Source organism: Haemaphysalis longicornis, unplaced genomic scaffold (genome assembly GCF_048455015.1).
Source record: "Haemaphysalis longicornis isolate Haplotype H1 unplaced genomic scaffold, Haemaphysalis longicornis Haplotype H1 scaffold_3, whole genome shotgun sequence".
In the NCBI taxonomy this organism is placed as follows: Eukaryota; Metazoa; Arthropoda; class Arachnida; order Ixodida; family Ixodidae; genus Haemaphysalis; species Haemaphysalis longicornis.
Window position 1 is genome coordinate 9,511,114 of NW_027526335.1, and position 27,309 is coordinate 9,538,422.

Here is a 27,309-nt window from a genome sequence, read left to right on the forward strand (position 1 = left end):
CCCCCCCCCCCCCTTCCTCCTTGCCATTCCCACGTAACCAAACGAACTCATAAAGTATGCCATTACCTTGCACAAAACAATCCAATTATTCAATGCAATAAAGCTACTTTCCGCCTTAACTGCCTACTGCGCTTAAAAGGGGTGATTTTTGCTTTCGCTTTCGTTTTGGCGGCCCCAACTAGCACCGCATTCTCTACACGAGACATCGTTTGCACCAGTTCAAGTACGTGTCTTTCAATATCGAAGCAATGTTGGCGGAGCACATCGACTGGCAAAAGCGCTTCATAAAGCGTCGGACGGCTTAAATTACGTTGTGACATCCTCAGTCTCTTCAGTGCTTTCAGCAGCATTAGCTGCCATGACATCGGCGACGGTGTCTGCGCGCGAGGGGTTGACGGCAACATCGTCGTCAACACTCAGGAAATCCTTGAAGGAAACTCCTTCCGGCACAGCATCTGGAAAGTTGGCGAGCTCTTCGCGCAGTTCGCCGGTGATGCCGTCTTGGTCCGGACTCACCTACTGTATGGGCTCCGTCTTGAATCTCGTGTGTTGGAAACAGTTGCGGAAGGTGTAGGGCGTCACGGCGGTCCATGCGAGGCTCAACAACTCAATCGTGGCCAATCAGCATCTCAATCGCCGCTCCGAGACCACGCATTTCGGTGGCAATTGTAGGCGCGCCGAGTTCGATAAATCCGATGTGAACTTCGTTATAAGGAACATGCTTCGCATGCATTTTCGTAACGAATTTGCTTTTGTTCGATATATAGCGTAATTCGCTCTATCCGGGTTCGTTATAATCGGGCTTGGCTGTATAATGCATATACCAAAATCATTTTCAAAGATCGAAGAATGCGTCCTTGAGTGTTCCTATCAGAAATATAACTACTATAAAGGGGCATAGGTGCAATAGTGATAACTTTCATCGGCAGTCCTGTAGTTTTGCAACTTCGCAGCTTAACTTACCAAGCGCAACTTTAAGAGAGAGAGAGAGAGAGAGAGCGAGAGAGAGAGAAGAGAGAGAGAGAGAGAGAGAGAGAGAGAGAGAGAGAGAGAGAGAGAGAGAGGAGAGAGAGAGAGAGAGAGAGAGAGAGAGAGAGGAGAGAGAGAGGAGAGAGAGAGAGAGAGAGAGAGAGAGAGAGAGAGAGAGAGAGAGAGAGAGAGAGAGAGAGTAAAGTATTTTTTATTTCTCCAGCAGAGGCTGATGTGTGGGCCTCGCCCCGTGGAAAGATGCCTCTTGGCTTCGGCTGGCCGTCCCGTGCTCGGGTCACCAACCTTATGCTGGATATCCGGGTCCGGCTGGCCAGGGAAGCCCTCCACTGCTAGAAGGTGGGGTTGGAAATTTGGGGCAAGTCTGGAGTTCGTTGGCACTCCCATATGATGTGGTAGAGGGTGCCAGGCTGGGGACAGTAAGCGCAGAGGGAAGGTGTTTGGATGGGGAAGATGAGGTGGAGGTGGGTGGGATGTGGGTAGGTGTTTGTCTGGAGACGCCGCCAAGTTGTAGCTTCCTCTCTGGAGAGGCGCCAGTGCTGTGTTGGGAGGCTGCGGCGGGTTTGCTTGTAATGGGAGAGAATCTCTGTGTAGCCGCTCAGTGGGTGGCGTTTATCTTGAGGGGGTAGACATTGGCCACAATTTTATAAGGACAACAAATGCATATGGAAACAGAAGACTCAAAAGCGTTTGTGTTATGCTTTGGAATTCCGCTCCGCTTAACATAGAACTAACCATTCTTATCCAGAGCTAAAAAACTTACTAACTGAAGTACATAATAAAGAATACGCCGACCACCATAGAAAATAAAACAATGTCGTTTCGGCACCCCGAGCGGGAACCTTGTTCACACCTCACATCTTGTTCACAACTTACTAACACAGCTATTTTAAAGCTGCTTGTTTCACATGATTGCCTAACACTCTATATATGTTTGCTGACGCCCCACAATATTGAAACCATGTCTAACTTTGGTTTTGTATTCTTATTTAGAATTGCATTCACATTTTCTTGTACTTTATTATTTTATATATAGCAATTTTAAAGGACAGCAACTTTTAGAACAGAGTACAAAATCCCCGCAACCAGACATTTAAAACAAGTGTGGAGGTCAAACAATGTTTAGTAGTAAAGTGTGAAGCCGGTGTGAAAGTTTGGTAAGCTTAACGTGTCTACCCCGTCATTTTTCTTTTTTTCGTGCCGCTTGAACAGGCCAGACCGCTTTTTAGCTAGCGTGGGACGTCGTAAGGCGTGGTCGCATAAAGCAGGTGCACGGATGTGCTTAACTTCCTTTTGTGTTGTGATTACTGCCGTGTGTAAGGAGCTATTCTAACCGAAGGTTATTGGCAAGCACACCCGTAATTATGCAAACAAGCCAATCATTCGCATCGGTCGCAAACAACGTACGTTATAGTTAACTCGATTGAATGCACTGAATTGTTAGGATCATGAACATGCCCCAAGCAGCTTATGTTCCAGAGAAAGAAGGACGTTCGTAGTTAATAACGTTGAAGTACGCGATAAAGCGGCAGCCCTTGGCTTAAGGTTATAATCGAAAGGTAATGGTTAAAAAACTATTACTGGAAAACGACGGCGTATAGTTTTCTTTTTCAATTTTGTTTCCCTAAAGGCCCTGGCGGAAATTTCATAGGGGGCGCAACAAAATCGGACATTGCACTCTGAAACAGCATAGCAATAGCCACTAAAGCAAATCGCTGAACGATATTGGTGTTTTCGCCCTAAGCAGGTGTACCCCGTGAACGCCTAGTATACCTATTTCGCCTTTCATCAAAATCACCCGTCCAGAGCAACCGCTTGCGGTTTTAGCGCCATGAACTTTTCCCGATACACATTATCAATCAACGGGCCCCTTAACCACCCGCAGAGGTTCTTCTCTCGGCGCACGGCAAACTTGCATCTCGTCGTAATACACATACTAGGAACCGAAACTTTGGCTCGCGGTGACTCCGGCGCGGACGGCCGATCCCACCCTTCTAACGAATTCGCAAAGCAGGAGCATCGCTCCGCGCGAGAGATGGGCGTTGTCCGCGGCTGTCATGCCATTCCGCACCCATTTTTCCTCCTCTATATGCGCCCACTTTCACCGCATATCCAGCGGAGCGAATGCGCTCTGCACCATCGCTGTCTCTCCCGGTGGGCGTCGCTGATCGATCGGCTAGCGTGTCCCAGTCGGTGTAACTCGGTAGCTGTGGCGGTGGCGGCTGCCGAGAGATGAGCCACAACGGACGGGCTGCGCATTGGTAATGATGATGATGATGTTTACAAGCAAGTCTTCGCCGTGGCGCTGCTCTTCTTATTTTTCATTTAACGTAGCTGGTGTATTTAATGAGCATGTTTATCCACCACAAGTGGCACTAGAGGTGAGGCAGTATGCAATATCTGATGAGAACAGTTTTTAAAGCGAAGCTTTCTATGCTTCACTGATGGCATCGACGCAAGAGTAAAACGCACTGCAGGAAAGAAAACTTTACGCAACGGGTTTCACAAAATGATGATGATGATAAGCGAAGGCACATTAAGCGCCTCAAGGGGAAAAAAACCTGTGCAATCGAACCTGTGTCTGTGTTCCTCGCGTTATGAAGCGGACGTATATATCTGATCGCGCCATTGCAAGACGGTCGAAGCAGATTCGCGTTTTAACCATCTTGCTTTAAAGGGGCCCTGAAAGGCGTTTTGAGCACACTAAATGAAGTAGCGCAATCGTTAGATTTGGTCGTCAACGTCATCTGTGCCAAGTATTACTCTTTTACGCGCAGCGGAAAGCTCACAATTTTGTTGCAAAGTTTGTCGCTTTTTTTCTCACCCTCCCCTTCGTGTTTTTGGATGCCGCCATCTTCACATGTCTACATCATCCATTCCCAGATGTTCGTCATGAGCTAGACATCCTGCTATTGGGCGGCTTTTTCACGCACTTCCGGCAAAAAGAGCAGTCGTCTGCTCAGCGTCGGCTCGCCAGCTGATCTGCCAGCGGAGTGCCGGAGTGCTTGGACATTTTACGACAACCGAAACAGGTGTAAACAAACGCTTAACCGTTTGTATTGAATGCAACACGGCCATAACACGACATGGATATTCTCTTACCTGAGTACGTTCCATAAAGAAAGCGTTGAAGCCCCGTGGCACTTCTTTCATGCAATCGCAGAGAACGCCCTGAGCCGAATGCCCGGGTTTGACGCATGCATTTTATTCAACTTCAAAACAATCCAGAGATGCGTTTAGAACGAACACAACGTCACAACATGCGTTGCAAGTCTGAACCGCGATTGACAGACGATGGGTTGCCTCCTCCTGCCCGTCGTAAATTTAACACTCAACTCGCGCGCGGTTTGCGGGGACGAACAGCAAGTCACTTAACTCTGGCGCACAAGCCGAGATGGCTTTAGGCCCAACCACATGCACGCGTAAAATCGACGTACTCGCGCAACGACGTACGCCTGCGGCGACATCTTTGCGCCGACCGACGACGTCGGAGAGGGCGAGTAACCACATATCGGCGCAACGCGCGCGTAAACCAATGCGCCGCGCAGTGTGGCTCGACTACTTCGGACTCAGCTTTGTGGCGACCAGTTCAACTACATATTAACTCAAATAAAACAAATAATGCCTATTCTCACAAAAATACGTATGTTTAATACAGAAACAACTAAAACAGTTCTTGGGACATTAAAAAAACGTTAAGGATTAGTATGCATACTTGGCAGGCACAAAACCCTCCGCTACATATGGCGTAAACTGCCTTGCTCCCATAGTTGCTCGTTGCTTCGCGTTTTTTTATCTGGTTGTTTGGTCCCCGTATTTTACAAATTACTTCGTTTTATCGCATAATTAATAGTGAAGTTAGCTTATTTATCAATTCCCTGTCTTGTTATGCGACCTGACCGCCGATAACATCACCGCCAGAGGTGTACGTCAACACTGTGCGCCCGAAAGTTTGCGTCGATATCTGGCGGGCTCTGACTTCGGCGTAACAAGCGCGTACCAATGGTACCAATGCATTCGGCGTACGCCGGAGTACGCCGGTTCCTTACGCGCTTACGCCGGTTTACGTCGTTGCGCGAGTACGCCGGTTTTACGCGTGCATGTGGTTGGTCCTTTTTAGCCACGCACACTGCACATACCCCATGCGAGGTTGAGTAGTACGTCGCTCGAGAAAGATAATCCAGAATATGGGAAGCACTATCCACCCGCAGAAGCACAACGTCGCATTTCATCGCGAAACAAAGGCGTCCACAACACACACACCATCGCCTCCTGTAATGCCAAACGCATCTCGCACTTCCCAATGGGAGTGAGTGGTACGCCTGCAGTGCCCACATGTCGCGAGGTGGGCCCCGAGCTGAACCGAGATCACGCAACCGTAACTGACTTCTAGAGCGGTTTGTGCCTTGTTGCCAAGACAACCGATGTTTGAGATTGTCAAAGAAATGGCGCTGGCACCAGCGCTAGAAAGCATGTTTTGCCAACGTTGCCGCTCTCCACCACGCGTCGCCCCAAGCTGAACTGTTGACATGATTGAAGCGTTTTGTGCACGGGTTCTGTATCGGTTTAAAATGTCGTTTTCACATGCCGCCGGCAGGAATTACCACCGCCGAAAAATAGGGCACGGCACCAGCGGGGCCACATCTGATACGGCGCTTTTTGGATAAACAGTGCGCGGTGCATGAAACGGACCGAGCGCACGATCCTCCCCGAGCGGCTACGCGTTCGCCGCCGATAAAAAGTCACGTGCCGCCGATAGCAACTGCTGCAACGTACACCGCGAAAAGGAAAGGCCAGGCCGCCGCACAAATGCGGCCAGATTTTTCGATCGCTTTTCTAGCCTTTAGCCTTGAGCGGAGTGCGGGATTCATGGTGTCAACAAAGCTTGCCCGTAGCAGACGGCAGTCTGAGGAGCGCCATAGCGGAAGTACGTCACCGCTGAGGAGCGCAGCATCATGGGAGGGAAGGCTCTCGCGCCGTCAACAGCGAAAGGAGGAGGAAACGCAGCGCGACGATAATGCGCGGTTTTTGATATACGATTTCTCAGCTAATACTCATCGCTTTAACAAAATTCTTGCGGGAGGAGATTGCTAATACATTGCTTTATTTGGTTACATGTACATCCATGCATCGGCGGAAGGTATTTCAGGACCTCTTTAAGAACAGTGCTTTGATGTTTTTTTTAAGTTCTTTTTCGTGGAATCACTCCTCATGCCAACAATGAGTTCGCACTGCGCGCGAAAAAAAAAATCCACTTTACGCCACTGACCATGCTGCGCGTAAGGTGTCACAAGGGAGGGCTAGCAACGGCCAGCTTGCAGTCAGAAAAGCTAGAGCTAGTCGCGGTAGGGAGCGTTGCGGCGAACTACGAGTGGCATGCATGTGCCCGGCGGGTGGTGCTGATCGAACTGCGGTGCGGCACGTTGCGCGGTGCGTTAACAAACATATCGTCTGTGCCAACTTACTCGGAGATACTCCCAAACAAAATGTCAACAAAGAAGGAAATGCTTTGCAGAGACATCACAGCGGCATTTCTTAGGTTATTGTCGTACGCTGATCTGCTAGTGGATCCTGAGCAGGTGATCATACCGAGGCAACTGGAAGCTTTCTAAACATTAGTAACACAAAATGCTCGTGGCACTGAGCTGCCCCAAAAATGCACATGGAAGGAGGTGGACGAACAGGACACATCTTAGCGCATATCCCTGTTCGCGCATAGACACTTTATATTAACTATATCATTACACTCCCCGGCGATACGTCACACACTTTTTACCACGAAAGTGTTTTATTCCCGGATACACAAAGATTTCACTGACGTCATATCCGTCACGGAAATGACGCCAGTACAACGAAGCAAGCGGCCTGTAAAGAGTGCACCCCTGCACACAGGGTCTTCTTGCGGGGAAGCAACCTTTAGTACTAAAGAATACGTTATACTTAAGGTTGTTCGTTTTCGGGTTTTATATTTTAACACGAAAGCGTTTAATGCGGGTACACCGACATTTCACTGACGCCATATCCGTCACCGAAATGACGCCAGTACACCTTTGCCGAAGCGATCCGCGAGAAGGACGTCGCTCGCCAAGCACGCCCACAAGACAGCCGCCGACCCGCAAATCATGCTCGGCTACAGATTTCGCTGCACGTTTCACTTTCGTGTTTTACCGATTCCCTATGACAGAGGAATCAACCACAGTTTCTTGCATTTATTTTCATCACCGTCAGTATAAGTGCATAGCGTACAAAGCGAGCGTCATACACACATAAAAACTGCATGCAATAAGCATTGCACACTAACCACGCGGCGACTGCGCGCTCGAGCGCGTACTCTTACGTCCCGTGTCCGTTCTGGTGTTGATCTTAACGCCTTCTACAAGAACTTCAGAGATGCCGCCGCGGGAAATTACTCGGGACAACCATGAGTACTCGTGCATTGGCATCAGATGCATGCACAACAGCCGACACTGGCGTGCTCGCGGCTGCTTTGTAGCGGGAAGGAAAGCGACTAAGCGCTCGTTCGAGTATAAGAAAGCATGCATCGCTTAGCGTAACTTGACTCGGACGGAACGAAAGCGCGCAAGGATGCTAATAGACCTGTATAATACAGTCTAGAACCCCCTGTGCAACTATACTTGGCGGCGGCCGCGCGTCACTGATGTGCGTCTGCGTTACATCGCGGTTCTGGTCGGGTGCAGACGTGCGCTAGAAGCGCGTGACGGACACGGCACGCCGCGGCTGACGAAGAAAGGCCTGGCGCTGTTCGCATTTGTTTTCTTGTGTGCCCCAGAATAACGCAGCTTTAAACGGTTGACAAAAAAAAAGGAGGGGGGTGGGGGGCACTCGCTTCTTTCGCCATCGTGCTTGGAAGAGCTTCCTTCGCCCCTCACGCTTCGCCCAAAAACGCCCGCAAATGGCCAACGATTCGTCGGAGCGGTGCTAACGAAGGCTGTCCAGAGGAAGTGCCGCGAGAGAAAGGAAGTTGGGAGTTTGAGGGTGGGGGCACAAGGCGGGCCGCCGTGCATTCGTGTGTGTTGTACGCGCGGCTGATGATGAGCAACCGCGTTTTTTAGCGGAAGAGGCGCTTCGGTGCACCCGCTGTTTTCCACCAATACAAACTTCGCTTTGTCCAGTGACCATATACAGCTCCGCGAGTAGTGGAACGTTACACAGGAAGACTACTTACTTACTCTGCAGGATTACAGAGGCGCGTGCTGTCGCAAGGACGACAGACCACACAGGAAACAAGACACGTCAGCGTCGTTTCGCCGAAGTAAAACACGCGTTGCTCGACATGATGGTATCAAAACCGCTGAATGGAAAAGCCGCCGCACACACAATAAACGCCAAGACAGCTATCACGTTCAAGACAGCTGTCACAGACGGTGGCCATTGGGATGCGTGGCGTCTGCCTGCTAATTTGACATTTGTCTCTCGCAGAAACAGCAGCCCTGAAGGATCTTACCTTTCTAGAGGGCTCCGCGGAAGCAGGCGAATAAATTTTGGGGAACCACCGACCTTTGTGAGAATTAATGGCTCGACGCGCCAAGACCTCGATTTAAAACAGAAAAAGCGATCAATTTACTGATAGACTTTACTCTTACAGCCAGCCATATAGACGCCTGAAAAACTTTCACACGTCTGTTTTGCTGCAATGCGCATGCGTGCATGACGAATCGCTGCGTCCAAAAAAAAAAAAAAAGAGAATTCGGCTTCACATGCTGCTCGACCCAGAAATTTGATTTCCGCAGTGCTCGCCCTTCGTAATGTCGCAGCGTCGATGAAATTTTTTCGAGTCAAATTATATGGCAGACGTCGCCTATAGCGCGCTCTGCCCTTCGATCGCTGCGATTGGTCATTCAAATGCATTGTAGTGAAGCAGACCCACGGGTCAGAATGCAGACGTTTAGAAACAAATAAAAGAAAGAGAGAAAAAGTCATTTTTTCTTGTGAGGAATACCAGGAAATACGTCATTGCCTTACCAGCTTTGCGAAACTGAATTCGAATCATAAGATCACACAAACGCTATTCACGTTGTAATAACTCAACGGCGATCACGAACGGTACAGTTAAGAGAACGTGGTAACGGCACGACGACCTCCACATCGCAACCCTTTCCACTGTTGTCTACCAACAATGTTGCAACTGCCGTCCGCTCTAACCGCACCCATATACCCGACCTCGAACCATACGTAAAATATATAGTGACTTATAACAGCGCCTAACTCGCTGCCCGCTCGAGCAAGACACGCTTCTGCTATATAACTGATTGCGACCGAGCGACGTTGGGAGCGGGTACGCCGCTCTTATAGTACGCCAGCCATTGTCTTGCTGACCGATAAAAGCAGCGGGGCGGGCTGCACTGTCGCCACCGCCGCCGCTCTCCTCTACTCACTGTTCGTTCATTTATGTGGATTTTTCGGGCGACTTCCCCCGCGGGACGGGGTCAAATGGCGGCACTGCATGCCAGGCTATGAGCAAACAGCAGTTCCCGTCCTTCGGAGGCCCTCAATTTAAGGCGAGTGCCGCATGGGACGATGAGATTGGGCCAGCTCTTTCGGGCCGACAGGGCCTCTCATTTTTTCCGGTTCTTTGCCTTTTCCTTGCCTTGTTCTCTGTTTCTTTGCCTCAAACAAGTCCCACCGCTCGGTAAAATTGTTGCCTTGAGGAATAAAAAGCGCCAACAAAAGGTGAAACCTACGTTGAAGGTCCCCCAAAAGAAGAAAAAATAGAGTAGTATGTCGTTTCTCTGCTTTCCTGTACGTGTAAACTAATTATAATGCAGTTCCGCTGAATTCATGAGCTAAAATTTGCAATCTTAGATGTCCAAGCAAGATATGAGTACCTACGTATGTTTGATTTCTACACTGTGCACCCAGTTATAACGAAACCGCTTTATTTGAAGTCTCGCTGTGTTACGAGTGTCTTGAAGCCCCCCCCCCTCCTTTCTCTTGCAGTGTACACTGGCAACAAATTATACCCTTTTTCAATGAAGCATCGCTCATAACGAAACCAGTTTCCTGTTTCGAAAGCCTCGTAATTAGCTCGCAAAAACCGAAATTCGTGCACATGCCCGGAAACTTTGCGTGCAAATGAATTCTTGCACTTCGCCTCCATCAAAAAATACCGCCGCGGCAGGTCAAAGAACTTTCGACGATAAACGGACAGCCCGAGACCGCTGTACCCGTGCGAACTGGCTGGTCACAACGACTAAGTGTTTGATCGCACGCACCTTTAGCCTGCAGGGTTCTGACGTATACCAGGAGATGGTCGCATGTAAAATCACTACTACAACTCATAAGCGAACAATGTGGTTTACACTGGAGTGTTGTTAGTGACTTACTAACAGCAGCACGAAAAGTCTACTCCACTGGGGGTTCTTTCCCTCGTTACAGCTTAAAAAATCTTAACAGGCCGCTTCAGAGCTGCGATTGACGCCGCTTTGTTGACAACTCAGCGAGAAGCGTTGAATAAACTCAAAGTGTAGAAACGGGCCTCCGGCGCCATCGATTGGGTGCGTCCATTCATTGCGACGCAGCTGGGTGGCTTTCTTGGCACCCTTCCACCGTTTCTCGAGACATCAGCCTGGTTCTTCAAAGCAGCGGCCCGGTTCCGTAGTCCTTGAGCGCGCCTTTTCTACGGCCTCCTGCTTCTTCGGCTGCCCTGAAATGAGGGACAGAAACAGATGAAAGGGCTTCTCTATTGCGCTGGAGAGAACGGAAGTAGGCCGCTGCTTAGCGCTAGCTGGAGAGATCGCGCGTTGATGCGGGTGAACGGCGACGAATCGCCAACCATATCTGCGCAGTTACGAACACCGCATATAGCATCCTTTACGGGTCTGATCTTACCCACACGCCAACATGGGTCAAATGCGATCCAGTTTGAGCCAGGCTCCTCGTAGAGGCGAAAAGAAAAAAAAATGAAGATTCATTGGTGGATATTTAAGAATGCGTGGCCATCCGGTGCGCACGGTTTGCTTCGGCTACAGTAGCCCGCGACGCGCTGTTTCTCGCACGTCTCCCGTACACCGTGTCAATCGCGCTTTGCTCTTTAACCGCCTCGCTGGTCACGCTTGATCGCTTAACAGCGCTATTGGCTACCTGTTGCCCCTTTTGAATTGTCCACCAGGGGTGGTATTATCGTGTTTTTTCCGTTTTGTGTCCGTTTCAAAAGTGTCCGTTTTGAGCAAGCCTTCATTGGCTAAAGCAAACGCCCGGATGTGACGCCATGCAAGCACGGCGGAGCTATGAGGCGCGGCTTCTCGGAGCCACTCGGAGCCACTCGGAGCAGACGATTTGGAGCAGACGATTTTTCGCCGCATTGTTGTTGGTTCGTTAGCGGTACAATAAACACATAAAAGATAGTTTAAGATAGGTTTAGTCGTTTCAAACGTATTTACAAGAACAGTTGCGCAAAAGTCAACCCAAAGCCCGCCTACAACTGGAAGTACGTCACAATAAAACGGACGCAAAACGGACGTTTTCAAAACGGGCAATTACGAGGATACCGCCCCAGCATCGGCCTTCAGTCGCCGCCATTCCCATTCTTCTCTCTTTTCCGGCCTAAACTGGTTGCGGACTCCATCTCACACCGCGCACAAGCGGCGACGGGAGTCACCTTACCTGTCGAGCATGGAGGAAGAAAATGCCGTCGAGACGCCGTGCGACGGGCGCGTCGGCAGAGGCAGGCGGAGAGCCGCGCTTCGACTTGACGTCTCCCTCGCAACGTCGGCGGCAGATAGGGTGCCTGGATGTTCCTCCTCGCCGTCCCTCCGGCGGGCGAGGAGGAACATCCAGGCACCCTAGCGGCAGAGCGAGCGCAGTGCCACCGCAGGCCGCGTTCTTACGTTCTGTCACTGTGGGGACGGATCTGGGGCGGGAATTTGTTGCCGACATGCCCCATCTATTGCTCACGTAATATTTTAAAGCAATGTTCAACGAACATTGCTCAGGCGGAAATAATGTTTAACGACCTTAGCCGTCTGACTTTGTGTCTTTCGTTTCACGTCAGCAACAACCGTTGGCATCGCTCCTTCGAAGAAAGGATTCAAGGAAACCAGGCACAACGTCGCCGTGGCGGTCGGGCTTGGCTCTCGGTGGCGCAAACGTTTTTCACTTTTACTACGTACGTATTCGCGTGAGTCAGAGAAATGAAGTATACGGGTTATTTACGGGAACGGCACAGCCTGCATGCGGGTGCATGTACGCAGAAGGGTGCAAGCGTGTCTTGCACAAACTCAGAACCTGCTTTAAGAAAAAAAAAAAAAAACTGCAAAAGTGGACGACTGATAGGGAGAAAGAAATTGAATCTTTTTAGCGGTTTACAGCGAGCTGGCCCAGCTGGCCAGGCGAAGCGTTCAGGACGGCCACTTCCCGGGAAGGAAGTTGCGGCAGCGCGGTTCTCGGGAGAAGGACATTACTCAAGGCACGGCCTGCGAGCGCCGTCGAGGCGTATGGGCAGGCAGGCGCGACCGTTGGCCAATTCAAGGCCGTGTAAACGCGCTGGCTGCCTGTGTGGTGCCGTGAAGACGACATGCATCCCGGAAGACTCGAGTTGCGAGAGATCCGCGGCATCCTGCCTATGTATAAACACGCCGAGAGCTCCTTTCACGCTCATCGCGCTGCTTGCGGGGGGCACACCTTACAGAGGCCGGGGGTTCTGTGTACTTCTGCGGGCATAGAAAATGCAAGATGGACCAAGCAAGGTGGAATCGAGAAAGAGGAGGGAGTGGATTGTAATAACTAACTAGAAGCTTTGCCTGCTCGTGCAGCTCCACAAAGCAGCCACGAACCGGATTTAAAACAGTTGGGGGAGGGCGAAAGCCGGTTGTGAAGACTGAAAGCATGGAAAGGTAACAGAAATGGGCTCGTGAAAAATGCGTAACGATAATTGGTTCTGAGTTTTTTTAACCACCAAATGTGGTGCTCACATGTATTGATCTACGTCCTGGCCTTCCGCGTCTTCCGCAGTTGTGACTGTGACCACCGCGACACGGTGTAATTTCTACATCAGTGGCCTCGTAGAGCCATGCAGGCTGTGGTATACACCCGTGCGCGCGCACCATTCTCGATGCGCAATTCGTGTACACTCGAACGTCCTCTTCCGACAGCCCGGCGCGCCTTCCCGGCTGCCGGTAGCGCCAACCTGCCTGCCTCGAGAGCCCGCACCCCGGGCGTCGACCTCGGTCGGCGGGTGGGACAAGGGGCACCCAAGCCGCTCACGGGCAGCAGCAGCAGCTCACGCGTTGCACGCGCGCTGTCTCCTCGAAATAGCAGACGCGAGCACTCGTGCGCACCTCTCGGGCGTGGTGCTGCCCTCGGCAAGTTGTATGTAACGAAACTTGCACATGGCCGCCAGCAAGCTATAGTGACGAATCTCGACTCTGCCAGCGTCACGGATTCGACTTCCGCAGCGCGGTGGCAACTAATCATTTTCGTGCGTACAACAATATTTTAGGGAACACGAGGCTCCTTCACGACATGAACGCAGTTATTCAAGAAAGCCCGCCTAAGCTAACGACTAGTGGCATTGGATTGGAAAACGTTTTTTATTCCGGTATTCCACGCTGCTGCGGCGGTCCGGGCGCGGGTCACAAGAAACTGATCCGCGAGCTGGCCACTGCGCAGCAAGCGCTCCCACTGTTCAAGGGTGTGTGTGTGTGTGTGTTTGGGGGGGGGGGGGGGGGGGTCAGAATTCTTTTTTGAACGCGAGACTTTGATCGTTGTCAGCTGCATCTCTGCCACCGGCCTCTTTTTACTTGAGATTTTAGGGACCTTTCTTTTCGGCAGATATATCCTTCACCGCACAGCTGTTTCTTATCAGATTATGTGGAGCAATATACCTGGTTCGAGCATCCGCTAATGCGTGCACGCCAAGGAAGCATACCATCACATTCATCCGGCACTTTCAGTTTAGCCGCAATAATGCCGCTGCATTAATCATATGTACTTATACGCTGTGGGAGAACGATTTTTTCTGCCCCACCACGCATCCAAGTAATAAAAATAGCACTTGGGCTGAGGCATAGGGACAGCTCTACCACGGTGAATCATTTTATAGCTCCTTCCGAAACAAAACAAACAAACAAACAAATCACACGGCCGAGTTTGCTTCGCTGTCTATCTTAATTCGACGTTCGTTTTATAGGCGTTTAAACTGCGCGAGGTAATTTTGGCTGACCTTTTAAACTCACGTGTGCAGGTTCGTGTCCTTGATTTGTTCGGACGCCCTGATGGCCCTATTCGGCATCGCTTGGCGGAATTTTAATAGCGCCAATAGTGACCCGCGCGTGCTTACGCGCGCGCACGCGCATGGGTGCGCATTCCGCATATAAAAACTCCGGCGGCCTGCGCCGCCGCTTCGATTAGCGCCAGCCCCGCGGGGGATCCCACTTCGAAGCGCGCTCCCCCACATCAAGCGGATGACCGCCTCCTCGAGATCGGCATCATCGCTTTTCAAGAGCTTTTCGCGGCCGCGCGCGCGCGATGCGCTTTCCGCCGCGCGCAGGGTGGCGATCGCGGGTCACCGGACGCCGCCTCACGTACAAGAAAGACGAAGGGGAGGGGGAGCAAGTGTTGTGGACCTGCCAGCTGTCGCTGCGAAAAGGGGACGAAGGAATGCATAAATCAACTGAAAATAAAAAGAAAGAGAACGAAGTGAAATATAGTAAGCAGTACCCCAGTGAGAAAATGTGTCGAAAGGTTCTCAGAAGAGAAGCAAACTATAGAAACGCGCCTGGATGCATGAAGGTGGGTCACTCGATCAGGTGATGCCATCTTGTCTACTTATTTATACGTGTTTACACGCGTGTTCAAACGAGAACGAGCAAACAGCGCTGCGAGGCGAAAAAAAAAAAAAAAAAACTGGCGCCTTTTTTTGGTGCGTTAATGACCACCCCGAATGCTGCCCTCCAGCAAGAGGAATGCAGTCGTGTGAGTTCCGGGGGCGTGTACGATTAATCGAGGCCCCTCTGTCCGGCCTATCGAACGTGCGGTATTCGGTACAGTACCCTCCGGCGATGCACTCGCAACCGTGGTCGGTCGATAATAGCGACGTTTCTTAAGCCGGGCCGCAAAGTTATAAGGACCCACGAGAGCATGCATGTCGCAAAAGGTTACTGTATCGGACAACTTTTTGCAATATGCCCGAGCCGAATTTAATTTTTGTGCGTGCATATACCTCAAAAAAAAAAAAAAAACTGGTTGATTCCTCTGTCATAGGAATCGGTAAAACACGAGAGTGAAATGTGCAGCAAAATCTGCAGATGAGCATAATTTACAGGTCGGCGGCTGTGCTTGGCGAATGACGTCCTGCGGGCAGGTCGCTTCGGCAAAGGTGTACTGGCGTCATTTCCGTGACGGATATGACATCAGCGAAATCTTGGTGTATCCCGGCATAAAACACTTTTGTGTTAAAATATAACACCCGAAAACGAACAGCCCTAAGTATAACGTACAGTCTTTGTCAAAATTTTGTGGGCCACGGTGACCGTATCCGGTGCAGGCGCGCGGCCGGACAGGGGCGCTGCGCTTACTGCTGTCGGCTGGTTGCGCGGCTATAGGGGAACTTTTGCTCTTGCTTTTGTAGTGTGTCCGGCGCGACAAGTGCTGCGCAAAGTGCCTGCGCTGAAGCGAAGTGCATCTCCTCTGAGAAACCGGCTCCGCTGCACTTATCGCGCCAGCCATACTACGCAAGGAAGCGCGAAAGTTCCCGTCACTCTTTAGCCGCTTAACCAGCCGACAGCGGCAAGCGCAGCGCCCCTGCTTGGCCGCGCGCCTGCTCCGGCCACGGTCGCCGTGGCCCACAAAATTTTGACAAAGACTGTACTTTTTAGTTCTAAAGGTTGCTTCCCCGCAATAAGACGCTGTGTGCAGGGGTGCACCCTTTACAGGCCGCTTGCTTCGTTGTACTGGCGTCACTTCCGTGACGGATATGACGTGAGTGAAACCTTCGGGAATACGGGAATAAAACACTTTCGAGTTAAAAAAACACTCCCGAGGATACCCAAGCAATTTTTACGAGTTGTGCATGCGAAAGCAATAATTGAACTTCAATTGAGCCTCGCCGACTGCGCCTTCGAGTGGGCATGTTGAATGGAGCGTGAGGTCGTGATGACAGCTGTCGTCGTCATTGGCCAACTTTCTTGTGGGTGTATGTTGTTACGCCCGTAGCCTTAAAGGGGCCATGAACACAATATACACGTCCGGTTCATTAAAAAGGCTGTTTTGGTCCCATAACAATACCAATTTATCGGCAACCTAAAGCAAATAATTGAAATATTAAAGAAAACATATGCAACAGTGGGGGTTCCCTAGCCACTTTCCGGCAATTTTTTATGACGTCACGTAATCTTGTTTGTGCTATTGGCGGCTGTCGACATCGAGATAGGTTCCAGTTCCATTTGACCGTGTCAACGCTAACGCGCAGTTCACACACTGACAAAAGTGTTTTAGTACCGGGCCATAACACGTCAACCCTGTCGATATTACTTCACTTGGGTGCGTAATTCGAAAGCATTTATTATTTTTTGCTTTTTTTTGTAAAAAAAAACGTCTTTCGTGGCTGGAATGGAGCCGAGCTACCGAAGTCCAGTTCTTTCGAATAAAGCGAAGTTGTATTTTGCCTTCATGTCCTTTTTTCAACGTGCGGTTTACCGCATTCTCAAAGCTCACTACGTCCCAAGCGACGTCAAACCCATTGCACGTTGAGCTGCGCGTAGCACGTATCGAGAGCGTGTGATTGATTGATTGATTTTAGGGTTTAACGCGCCGACGCAACGCAGGCGATGAGGCGCGCCGTATTAGAGGGCTCCGGATTAATTTTGACCACCTGGGGATCTTTAAGGTGCGCCGAAATCTCGTACACACGGGCGTTTTTGCTTTTCGCCTCCATCAGAAAAGCGGCCGCCGCGGCCGGGAACCGAACCATGCGACCTCGTGCTCAGCAGCGCAACGCCTTAGCCACTGAGCCACCGCGGCGGGTATCGAGAGCGTGTGGTGTCGTTCTCGACTCGCACTCGGGAGGCCCTGAGCTCGATTCCCATTAGGTCCGAAATTTCTCTAATTGCATTTTCAACGCAATTACTTTCAAGCGGGAATGATAACCGCTAGGCCACAGTCCTTTTGCTGCTCTTCACGTGCAACTGCAGGAGGACTTAGCTGAACCTCCAGTCGCGATCAAGTCGATAGTGCGACCATCGACCGGCGGGCCTTTCAAGCTGCGTGCAGAGCGCGCCGATTTCGGAAATGCGGAGATCAAGATTGCGCTACCTTCTTACTTTCGTAGGCTCTTCCGGGCTACAACCGTCACCCCCATGGGCCGTGACTGACGCCGAACTTTTTTTTTCTGTTTGTTTCCTTGTCGTGGCACTCATGTGTGCGCGTCGTTGCTCGTATCTTTCCTAACGACGACGCATCTGCGCAAAAGCTAGGCTTTTTGAATGTTACTGGGAGAACCAGGCCATGTTTTTCTGCCGTCACAGGTTTTCGTAAATACACTCGACAAGCGCCAGACTGGTGATACATGAAAAAAAAAGTAAGGCGTAAACGGCACTTCCAAAAGAACGAAAAGTTGCGACTTGCCGGAAGGAAGTTGTTGATCAACGAAAAGCGAAAGGAGAGAGAGAGGGCACTCCGACATCGAGGAAATAAAGTGTGCTCAGATGTTTCCTTCTCCACGCGTAAGGTGGTGACGTAGCCTGGCGCTTCTGCTTGTCTCGGTAGCCGCTCGAGCGATCACCTCCAAACTGATCGCGACTGTGCAACAAAAAATCATTCGTAAACGACGTTACGTTATACGGAACTTCCGCGGCCAGATGAACCACAACCAAGTGCACGATCAAGGGTTACCACAGTTGCCGTTCCACGCTCTGGCCACAAGACCGCAACCATGATTCGGCGTGCCGTATTCGCGGCCACCACACGTTCGAACTACACGAAGCAGAAAAGAGAAAGATAGCGCGAACAAGATACAGGCACAGGACCCCCGCGACTACTATCGGAGGCAGGCCGCGTGACGCGCCAAGAGCAGCCGGGCCGCGTGGCCTTAACGCAAAACACGCCTCCTATCTCGCGCTGGCGGCGTCTTGCGGCAGCATCTCGGCCGGTTGTTGCGAAGCAAGGTTAATTCGAGAAGAGCGTGGCGGCCGTCCGGGGAGAGCGGGGACGATATACGAACATCGCGTCGCGCGCGTGGAATGACTCTGGCCGCCTCCGAAGACGTGCGCGCGGCCGGTCGCCGCCGATACGGCGGCGGTTCGCCGCCTCCGGCCTGGCCGGACGACGCCGCTGACAGGTCGAGGGGCCCCCGCTCTAACGGTGCTGCCCCCTCCCTCCCCCCTGCTCCAGGACATCACCACCATCATCATCGGCGGCCAAACGGAGGCGCGGCCATGACCTACCGCCGGGGAGTGAAGGACAGGGAGGGTTGCTGCAGCGTCGGCTTCCTCAAGTGCCTCCTGCACGTGTTCAACTTCATCTTCCTGGTGAGTGATACTCCCCTTCCACTCGGCGACTCCGTTCCGAAACTGTCAGATTACTAGGAACGGTTGAACCTGCGCCGACTGACTATATCCTGCAGGCTTGTTGGCCTTGTGCTGCCCACTTTGACTGGTGATAAGATTGTGCTGAGTTGCATATATTTAGACACGCTCGCCGATCGCTAACTGTTATGCAGCTGCGTTGATTGCAGCAGTTCCCCTGTTCTAGTGTTTACTTTGCAACGATACCGCCAAGACTTCCGCGCGTATTAAGCATGGTACCGGGTTGAGCAGCGGCGATGGATCGAACGAGCAGTTGTCTCACAAATAACTCGAATAACGTGCTAATAATATTTTCGATGCTTCCTAATTAACCACCGCCCTTGCATGAAAAGGCACCTGCGCGGCCTACCGCGTCGTGCGACAGGCATCGCATCGTTTGGAGGCAGTAAAACGAAATTTGCAGTCGCCCGTCGGATTCTCGACACTTGCCAAGCTCAACTGGTCGGCGATGAAGCGACATGGTGTTATCGCGGATGTGGTCACGCTGGCTGACCTTACATGTTAGTGTTTGTAGACTTTTGGCAATGCGCGGCGGTAATAGCTACATCTAACACTACAGCGGCCGTGGTGGAATTACGCAGCCATCAGCAAAAGCTCGCGCTCGGCGATTCGCTCCGCGTAGCAGTCAGATACGTCGAGCAAAGCCTGCTGTATACTTTTGTCGCGTTATTCTTTACAGTAGTTATCAAACATTTTGTCGCTGCGGCGGCTGCTGAAATTCCGCCATAATAGGAGCCATGTGTCATCCGTGACCCACCTCAGCGCGAAAAGGTGCACGTGCCGCCAGGAAAATTGCGGGGATTTAAAGCGGACGCAGAAAATCGGAAAAGAAAATTTCGAGCGATCGCTTTAGCATTTATTATCAAGTGTCGTTTTCAGCATCCGCCATCTGCGCGCAGACGTGCCGTGGCTGGCTGCATCTGCCGTGCACTGGGCCACGCACTGGGCCACCAGGGCAGCGGCCTTGACTGTCGTCGCTACATGACGGAGCATGTAAAGACGCTTTTAAAGCTGTCATGGCGCGCAACTGGAGACCTCTTCCCACGAAGAGAGCGCTGCGGGCGCCACATGTGGATGCGCAATCTAATGAACGAGCCGCCGCCGCCGCTTGCGTTTGAAAATAAGTAGAAAAACGGGGGTAGAGGCGAGACGGCGAGGTCCCGAAACGCACGCAGATCTCGTACGTGTGTGCAACCGCCGCGCCCGCGCGCATAATTGAGTCGTTCCGAGGCCGACGTCGTTCATCGTCAAACGCGGCGGCGTCTACGACGCAGCCAGTCAAGCGGTTCATTCGCGCCACTTCGACGACAATCAGCGGCCGGGGCGGAGCGGGCTCAGTCTTTTGACGGTTACGCACACACAACAACGGTCGCCTGATTGAAAATAGGACCGCCTGGCCGCAGATGAGCGCGAAGAAGGAGCCGCAGGAGGCGGTGCCGGCGCCGTGGAATGAACGACAGGCGCTACGAAGTGAACAACGCTCGAGGGACACACGCAGCGAAGATTGGGGGAGGAAAACCCTTTGGGCCAACGCCTCTCCTTGTCAGCCGCACAAAGACAAAAGCCATCACGGCGGAGAGACAAGCGCGGCAGGTGATTATTCACGCATCGCAACGTGGGACGCAAAGCGCGCAGGTCAATGGACCCGAACTGCTGCCGTAAAGAATGAAACATGGCCTCCTACCCTCATCTCTCCACCTGGCGAGACCGTAGCTCAAGTTCTCTGTCTGTAGCTTGGCGTTGCTCGCCTGGCTACCACGAGTTCGAAACTTTCCCTTGATGCATGTCTGTCTTGGGGGAGAGCCATGCTCTTTTCGCGGCTTTGTATACATGTCTGAAATCCCGCCTCACTCGAAGCCGTGCTTCGCCGTGCGATGTGTCAGTCGGCAGGCGAGCATCCGGTTGAAGAGACCCTACGCTGAGCTCGCCTTCCAGAGGTCACAGGTGCGAGCGCCGTCGGCTGTGCACGGCATCTGTCGAATGTCAGTGGGTCGTCGTCGTCAAAGAGTTTGACAGCTGCCTACGCGTGCGGCCGTTTGCGATGTTACAGGGTAGCGCTTCGGTGTATAGACCGCTTAGGGTCGTTGCGCGAACTTTTTTCGTACGCTGCCCTCGGCGGTGTGGAACAAAACAGTTAACAAGGGAACGGCACGATGACGAGGCTTGACGGTTCATCTCGTGCGACAAGTTCTGGGCTGACCCTTCTGCAGTCGACAAAAAAGTTCACTCGATTCCTCAGACCAAAAATAGCCGTAGCAAGTTGAATCCTTTCTATCATTTCTACTACTTTTGATGTGAGATCTAAAGCCGTGCCTTGCAGTGCTAACAGAGAAATAAAGCAAGGTGATGCTTATTACCATAGAATGAGAGACACTTAATTACAAAAGAGGATTAACGTCTTATTGTGGCTCTTATCAGGATCTCGTCACGTGACATCTCGTCGTGAAATTCCTACCTACCGTGCGCAATTCAAACACACCAGGGTTCCTGAGTGCTGTCGTGGGCCGTAAACAGGCCTCGCGAAAGCGCAAGAGACTTGCTACCGGCCTCTCAGAAATCTTCCTCAACAGCAGCAGTAGCACATGCGCTCTGAAGTCTCCGATTTCTCGCAAATCGTGTGAAGCCGCGAGCTGGCATTTCATGCCACGCCCTGTGACCCCGAGCTCGGCTCCAGGGGGCGCGCTGGCTTGAAGGAGCCGCGCAGAATTAAAAAAACAAGCAAACGAAAAACCACTCTTCAAAACACAGTGCCCTGTCATGAGCGTATCCAACTGGGGCTGCGAACAACGAAGTTGATTCATCAATAAGCCTAGGGTGCGTCCGACCTTCTCGACTCGCGCGTCGCTTTGTTTTGAACTCCCGCGGCCGGCTCTCCTTTCAATGCCCCGGGATCGCAACTCCTCTGCGCCGCTCTCCTTCAAGGACGCCTAGTCCCCTCGCGCGCGGTAAGGCGCCCAGTACTTCTCGGGAGATTTTGTTTTATTCCTGCCCGCTTAATATAAGAAAACATGTCACGTAGTCGCGTGTGCTTTCAAAGCCTCCGAAGGTTCAACCGAGAAGGGAGGTCATTTTATTAAAACACGATGCGTCTTTTTGATGCTCGCTTAACCCCCCCACCCCCTTCTTTCTCTTACCATTTCCCGCCATAATTTTTTCAATCTTCTCTATCGGCGTTTCGTGAGTGAAAGGGTGTTGCAACGTGTTCCTTGGCACTTATCTACAACCTTCATGCCCATAACAACCAAGGCGGTATATGAATGCGACAGCGTGGAAGGGGAGGGAATTTGACCTATAATAATTCGAGTATATAGTGATTCCCCCCTTCCCCTTTCCCTTTTAAAATGAAGGTCACAGTAGACTGCATACAGTTATTGTTTTCTTTAAAATATTCGCTCGTGCGCTCTCTCTCCCATCCTCTTTTTCTATCACTTACACACATACGCCCACACAGAAACGAAGAACAACATAGTCTACAGGTTAGAATAAAATTATCTGAGCTATTTACCGCTTCCGGGATTTTTGAAAGCGAAGCTTTCTATGCTCCACTGATTGGTTTCGATATCGCTACATAACGCACTGCAGGAAAGCCGACTTCACACAATGGGTTTCACGAAACGATGATGAAGATTAGCGAAGGCACAACAAGCACGTCAAGAAAAAAACGCTTCGCGTGGTTGGAATCAAGCTTGGGTCCCTCGTGTTGTCCTATTGCGACATTCCGGCACGGTCGAAGCAGTTTGGATTTTGGACTTTGACTCGCGTGTTCTATATGAGAAAGCTTCGCGTTTCAGCCGTCTTTTCCATTAGATGAAAGGGGCTTTGAATTGTTTTTTATTCGCGCTCAAAAAAAACGTCCCTCTTCGGACTACACCAGTCTCCCAAAACAATTTTAACGGAGTTCCGCTGCAAGTTGTCTTCAGAATAAGCAAAAATGACGATGTTCATACATGATGGGAATAATTTCGTAGCGACTGTATACGTTTAGAGTAGGATACCTCTCTTTAAGTCACATAACATGGTCACCACGAGCGGGATGTACTACACAGTCCCAAGCATGGTATTTAGAGCAGCCGGTCATCCACGGCTGCGCAGCCTCGCCTTGTAACGGGGCCAGCGCGAATTCGCCCGCCGGGCAAGGAACTTAAACGCTACAGAAACACGGGCACAAACCTTGATTGATGCCTGCACGCCGGAAAGCGCGAGGCTGCAGCTTGTTCCACCGCCTACAGCTGCGCCCATGCGTGCGATCGGACGTTCCTGGTGGACTTTAAAAACCGGTCCGCCTAATTAAGATCGTATACTAGATAGCTCGTCCACGCACACGAACGTCGGCGCGATGAGTTACCCGAGTGGTTGCTTGAATCGGGAACGTTTGGTGAATCTATGCAGCACTTTGTATACCCTGTCTTGGCTACAGTCTTGACCTCAGAAGTCATTAAGAGGCGCTCCCGGTTTCGTCATCGCACATCTGGTTCGTATGCAGCTTCCAAGGTCCTGCCCGCTTAATCCGACCATTCGAATACCGTTGACCCTAATCGCGGCGGCGAACGTTTCGGACAACACATCGGTGCTCATTTAATTAGTGTGCACGCCTCGATTCTGCAGTGTCCATTGTGCTTTGACCGGCTCATTTAGGACCGACTGCTGCAGTGGAAGCGTGAATAGGCCGAGGCGGCAGCTCTATTTATTAAGTTGTAGCGGAGTTAGCACAGTATAAAACCTTTTTCAAGCCACTTTAACCAGCGCTGGACGGCAATTTTTGAGACTTTCCTGTTACAAAATCTGGTCTAATCTACTTCTGTGATAACTGCTTTGAGTTTGAATTATTTATTAAGAGAATAAAGATGGTGTGGTCTTATCGTTCCGGTGCTCACGAACGGAATCGCAAACGTATACAATTATCGGGAGGTTGACAGGTGCGTTCACATGTATATTGTTGTAGGAAGGGTGAACGTGTGACGTGGTACGAGAAGAACTGACAATTGTTACACCATTAGGGTGAAAGAGTGTATAGCGAGACGGGACAATATGAACTCGAGGATGACCGTGAACTCGAGGAAGGGGTGAAATGAGAACATTTGGAGTGGACTAGGACACTGCAAGACAGGGACTGCTGGAGGAACGCGGGAGAGGCCTTTGTCCTGCAGCGGTCTCAAACCGGATGATGACGACGGTTGTTCGATGCCCTCACTCTGACTGGTTTCGCGTGTTTACTATTTGAAGATGCAGTGGCACCATTCGTCATTCCCCACTCTTGCTCAAGTTCGTCGCTTGAACTAGGGGTGCTTCACTCGATAATATCCGAACAGCTTTAAGTTGACTATCGGCATACGGCTGACAGGTGCATGACGTTGGCTCTCAAAAATGTACACGCTTTAAATGCCCACGGATGCTCAACTGATTCACTTGTGAAAGAGTGTGACTCGTTAAAAAAAAATGGCCGGGAAATCCCCGTGTTCGCGCTCCGCGTTAAAAACTAAGCAGTTCTGGGTATCACCCACCGACAAAAATCCATGGCCGGAGGCGCTAGACCAGTGGGAAGCGTTCACGCCTTAGAAATAAAGTCTCTCTCTCTCTCTCTCTCTCTCTCGCTCGCTGCCGGGAACCAAAGCCAGCTACGCGGCCGCCGCGACCGCCAACGGGTGTAGTACCCATGTTTGCTCGCGACGACAGCGGTGTCGGTTTCCGTTACGCGAGTACCATGAGACTCGTCGCGCAGTTTTGGTTTCAGTAGAGGCGTTGCCCCATGGAGGAAAGACAGCTTTCCTTTCCGCCATGCGTTGCCCCTACGCGCGCATCACCCGACAGGTGTGACGTCAGCGAAGCCCGTGACGTCAGCTTCCCTTTACTTGAGCCTCTCGTGTTTGCAGGAGCGATTGCGGCGACAGAATTGCATCCGTGGCTACCGTCGCCTTATTGGGTGCCATTAGTTATACTGACCGGAACGGTGTAATTCGATCACTAATGTCACATGACCGAAAGTGCGAATGGGCCTGACGAGTTGTCAGCCGACTATCCCCATATATGCAAGAGGAACGAGACTCCAGATGGCTAGAAGATCGATTGACTCGAAGTGTTTCTCAATGCAGCCGTTCGGAAATAAGTGCGTCCAGGCGTGTAACAATATTCGTGCGGCACATATCCAAAGCCCGGGGCAAAATTTCCAAGCCGGGAGCTGCGAGCTATTTTCGAAGCACCGGGAGCAACGGGAGAGCTTGCTTATTACGACGCGGTACCGATACACGCTATGCTGAAGGCTAGGTAAAAAGGGAAAGCAAAAACAAAAATGGCAGCCAGAACTCAGGGGTCTCCAAGATAAACACGGCGCGGGAAGCGCCGCACTTTTCCGAAAATAAAACCGGCGGAGAAGAGGCCTGCAACGTTGCGCCACCCAGCGTGCAAGCAGCTGCTTTTTTGGCAGACGTGAGAATCGAGCGTACGCGTTTCAGTCGTCGACGACATCAAAGCTCACACGGGGCGAAAGTGTGTGTCTACGTGTACGTGCGCCGTACACAGTGCTACGTTAGGCATGCACATTGACGCCGAAGCTGCCCGCAGTACGCGCTTCCCCGCTGTGTCGACGGAAGCCGCGTGTCGTCTCGTCCGTTAGAGCCGTCTGCTCATCGCGAAGAGAGGCTGGGATATTCGCGCGTACATCTACAAATGTGTGGCGAGACGCAATGCTAGAAGGATGTATTTACGACATACAAAAACAGCGCTCAAGACGGGACACAAAGAAAGAGGCAACACGCGCATAGTGCTGGCTACCAACAAAGTGTTTATTTGCCTCTCAGCAATATAAACGAAAAGGTTACACAAAGATAAAGGGGAAAGCATACAGATACATAAGTAATTCCAAAAAAACATAAAATGTATAAGCATCGTAATACCAGTTCGACCATTTCGCTTCTAAACGATAAAGGTTAATCTTCGATAAACGCTATCTCCTTTTGCAGACAAGACAACAGAAGGGGTGCTTACACAATCAGTGCCTCTCTTATAAATCGTTATATTGCTGATAGGCAAATAAACACTTTGTTGGTAGTCAGCGCTATGTGTGTGTCGCCTCTTTCTTTGTGTCCCGTCTTGAGAGCTGTTTTTGTATGAAGTATGAACCAACGAGCCCAAACACTTCCATTGCTTCAGTGTATTTTCGACGCTAGAGGCAAATGATGCACGCGGGACAGGCGCAGTGCCTTTGCATATACTTTCGCACACGGCGAAAACCTTTTTCAGAAGCCTGTAGGAAGACACCGCGAAAGAAATATGTCGGAAGAAATAAACATGGTAGACGTATGCAGCTAGGCTTCTACAAACGGCATCATAATGTTGGAAAAGTAGCATACATTACCCACGGAGCATCTCACACATCGCTTCCGAAATGTACCCGGCACCCCCCTTACTCGTTTTGCGGAGGTTACCCTCAACACATTCCACACGTTACGGTATTTGTGATCCCCAGCGCAGCGACGCAGCTCCTGCTGGCGTTCAGGGCTGGGGAAGCCTCGGCCGCAGCTTCACAAGGAAGGCAGCCTGGATAACGGGGGCTTGGAAAAAATAGTTTCCTTCCTTCTTTCGCCAAGATATAAACGACGCTTCTGCTCCACACTTTCTGTCATCCGTCTCCTCGATAATGCGACGAGTGGTGTACTCCACTCCTCATACAGGACAACCAAGTCTGCGATGGTGTACCACATAATAGAATCTCGATAAACGGAAATCGCTTATTGCCGCTTAAACGGAACAGTAGCCTGTAAGTTGGTTGGTTTTGTATTCGGATTACGTATTCAAACTCTCGGTAATCGGAACTAAAATTTCTGCGCCACCGTGTAAACGGAACCATAAATGAAACTTGGGAAATTCATTGGCATGAGAATCAGCTTTTTACGGTTCCGGCTGTTTCGTTTTTATTTTATTTTTTTCTTCCTCCATGTTTTTTAGCCTCGTTGGCCTCGTAAGCCTCCTCTCGTAAGCGGTTAGCCGTGTCAGCGCAACGAATGCAACATCGCAGTTCTTGTTCCCGTCGTTCGGTCTCGATTCAAGACGCCGAGGTTACAGGGATCAGCTGCTGCCGCCTCTTTTGTGTCATTGTGGTGCTATTCGCATTTCATTACCGCTTTGCCGTCTCCTAAATTCGGTGGCTCTTAAGCACTCGCGAAATTGAGGCCTCTAGCCTCCGTGAAGATGCAGTTGCAAGGACTCAAACAAAAATAATTGATGAATTTTGTAGTGCACAGCGACTCATTGTTGCCAAATCAACTTTGTGAATGCTGTGCCTAAACCTCTTGTAGTTTTCTTGCTTTCTGAAAAACTATCAGCTACATTCACCTTCTAGTGCTTAGAGTTCCATGAAATGGTATTAAGAGTGTGTACGCACATAAATTTGCACTTCCACTCATCTCTCGCAGTAAACGGAACTCCTGTTAAACGGAACTAATTTTTTCGGTCCCTTGAAGTTCCGTTTATCGAGAGTCTACTGTACTGTATAAAAAAGACTTGGCTGTACTCCCTAGCAAACTACAAGCTCCGAATGCGAAGAGGTTCACCGCCATGGCTCGGTAAGAGGGAACGTGGCGAGTCATTCGACGAGAACGGTTTAGTTTAAGGTGTCATTTAGCCTTTCATGCTTCCCCATCGTTTGGGGTCGGTTATTCTTTGAGTGTCATCCAACGTTTTTAAATTTAAAAACTTTGGTGTCATCCTAAGGTTGTCACGAGTAGTGCGACGAGAAATGCTCCAATTTAAGCTCGTTGTTCCCTCTGAACTACTTGCGATGTCACAG

General features: G+C 50.9%; 1 protein-coding gene across 2 annotated transcripts in view; it reads left to right on the forward strand.

The window, feature by feature from the left end:
• Positions 1-27,309, forward strand: part of LOC144173930 (CD151 antigen-like) — a 93,571-nt gene that overhangs the window by 43,861 nt on the left and 22,401 nt on the right. The window contains exon 2 of one of the 2 annotated variants that reach the window (XM_077702277.1): positions 18,334-18,470. In XM_077702277.1, coding sequence (XP_077558403.1) covers positions 18,378-18,470 — 93 coding nt within the window. In that variant the 5' untranslated portion in view covers positions 18,334-18,377. Of the gene's footprint in view, positions 1-17,667; positions 18,471-27,309 lie in introns of those variants that run through there. The other variant, XM_077702276.1, reaches the window with a different exon arrangement.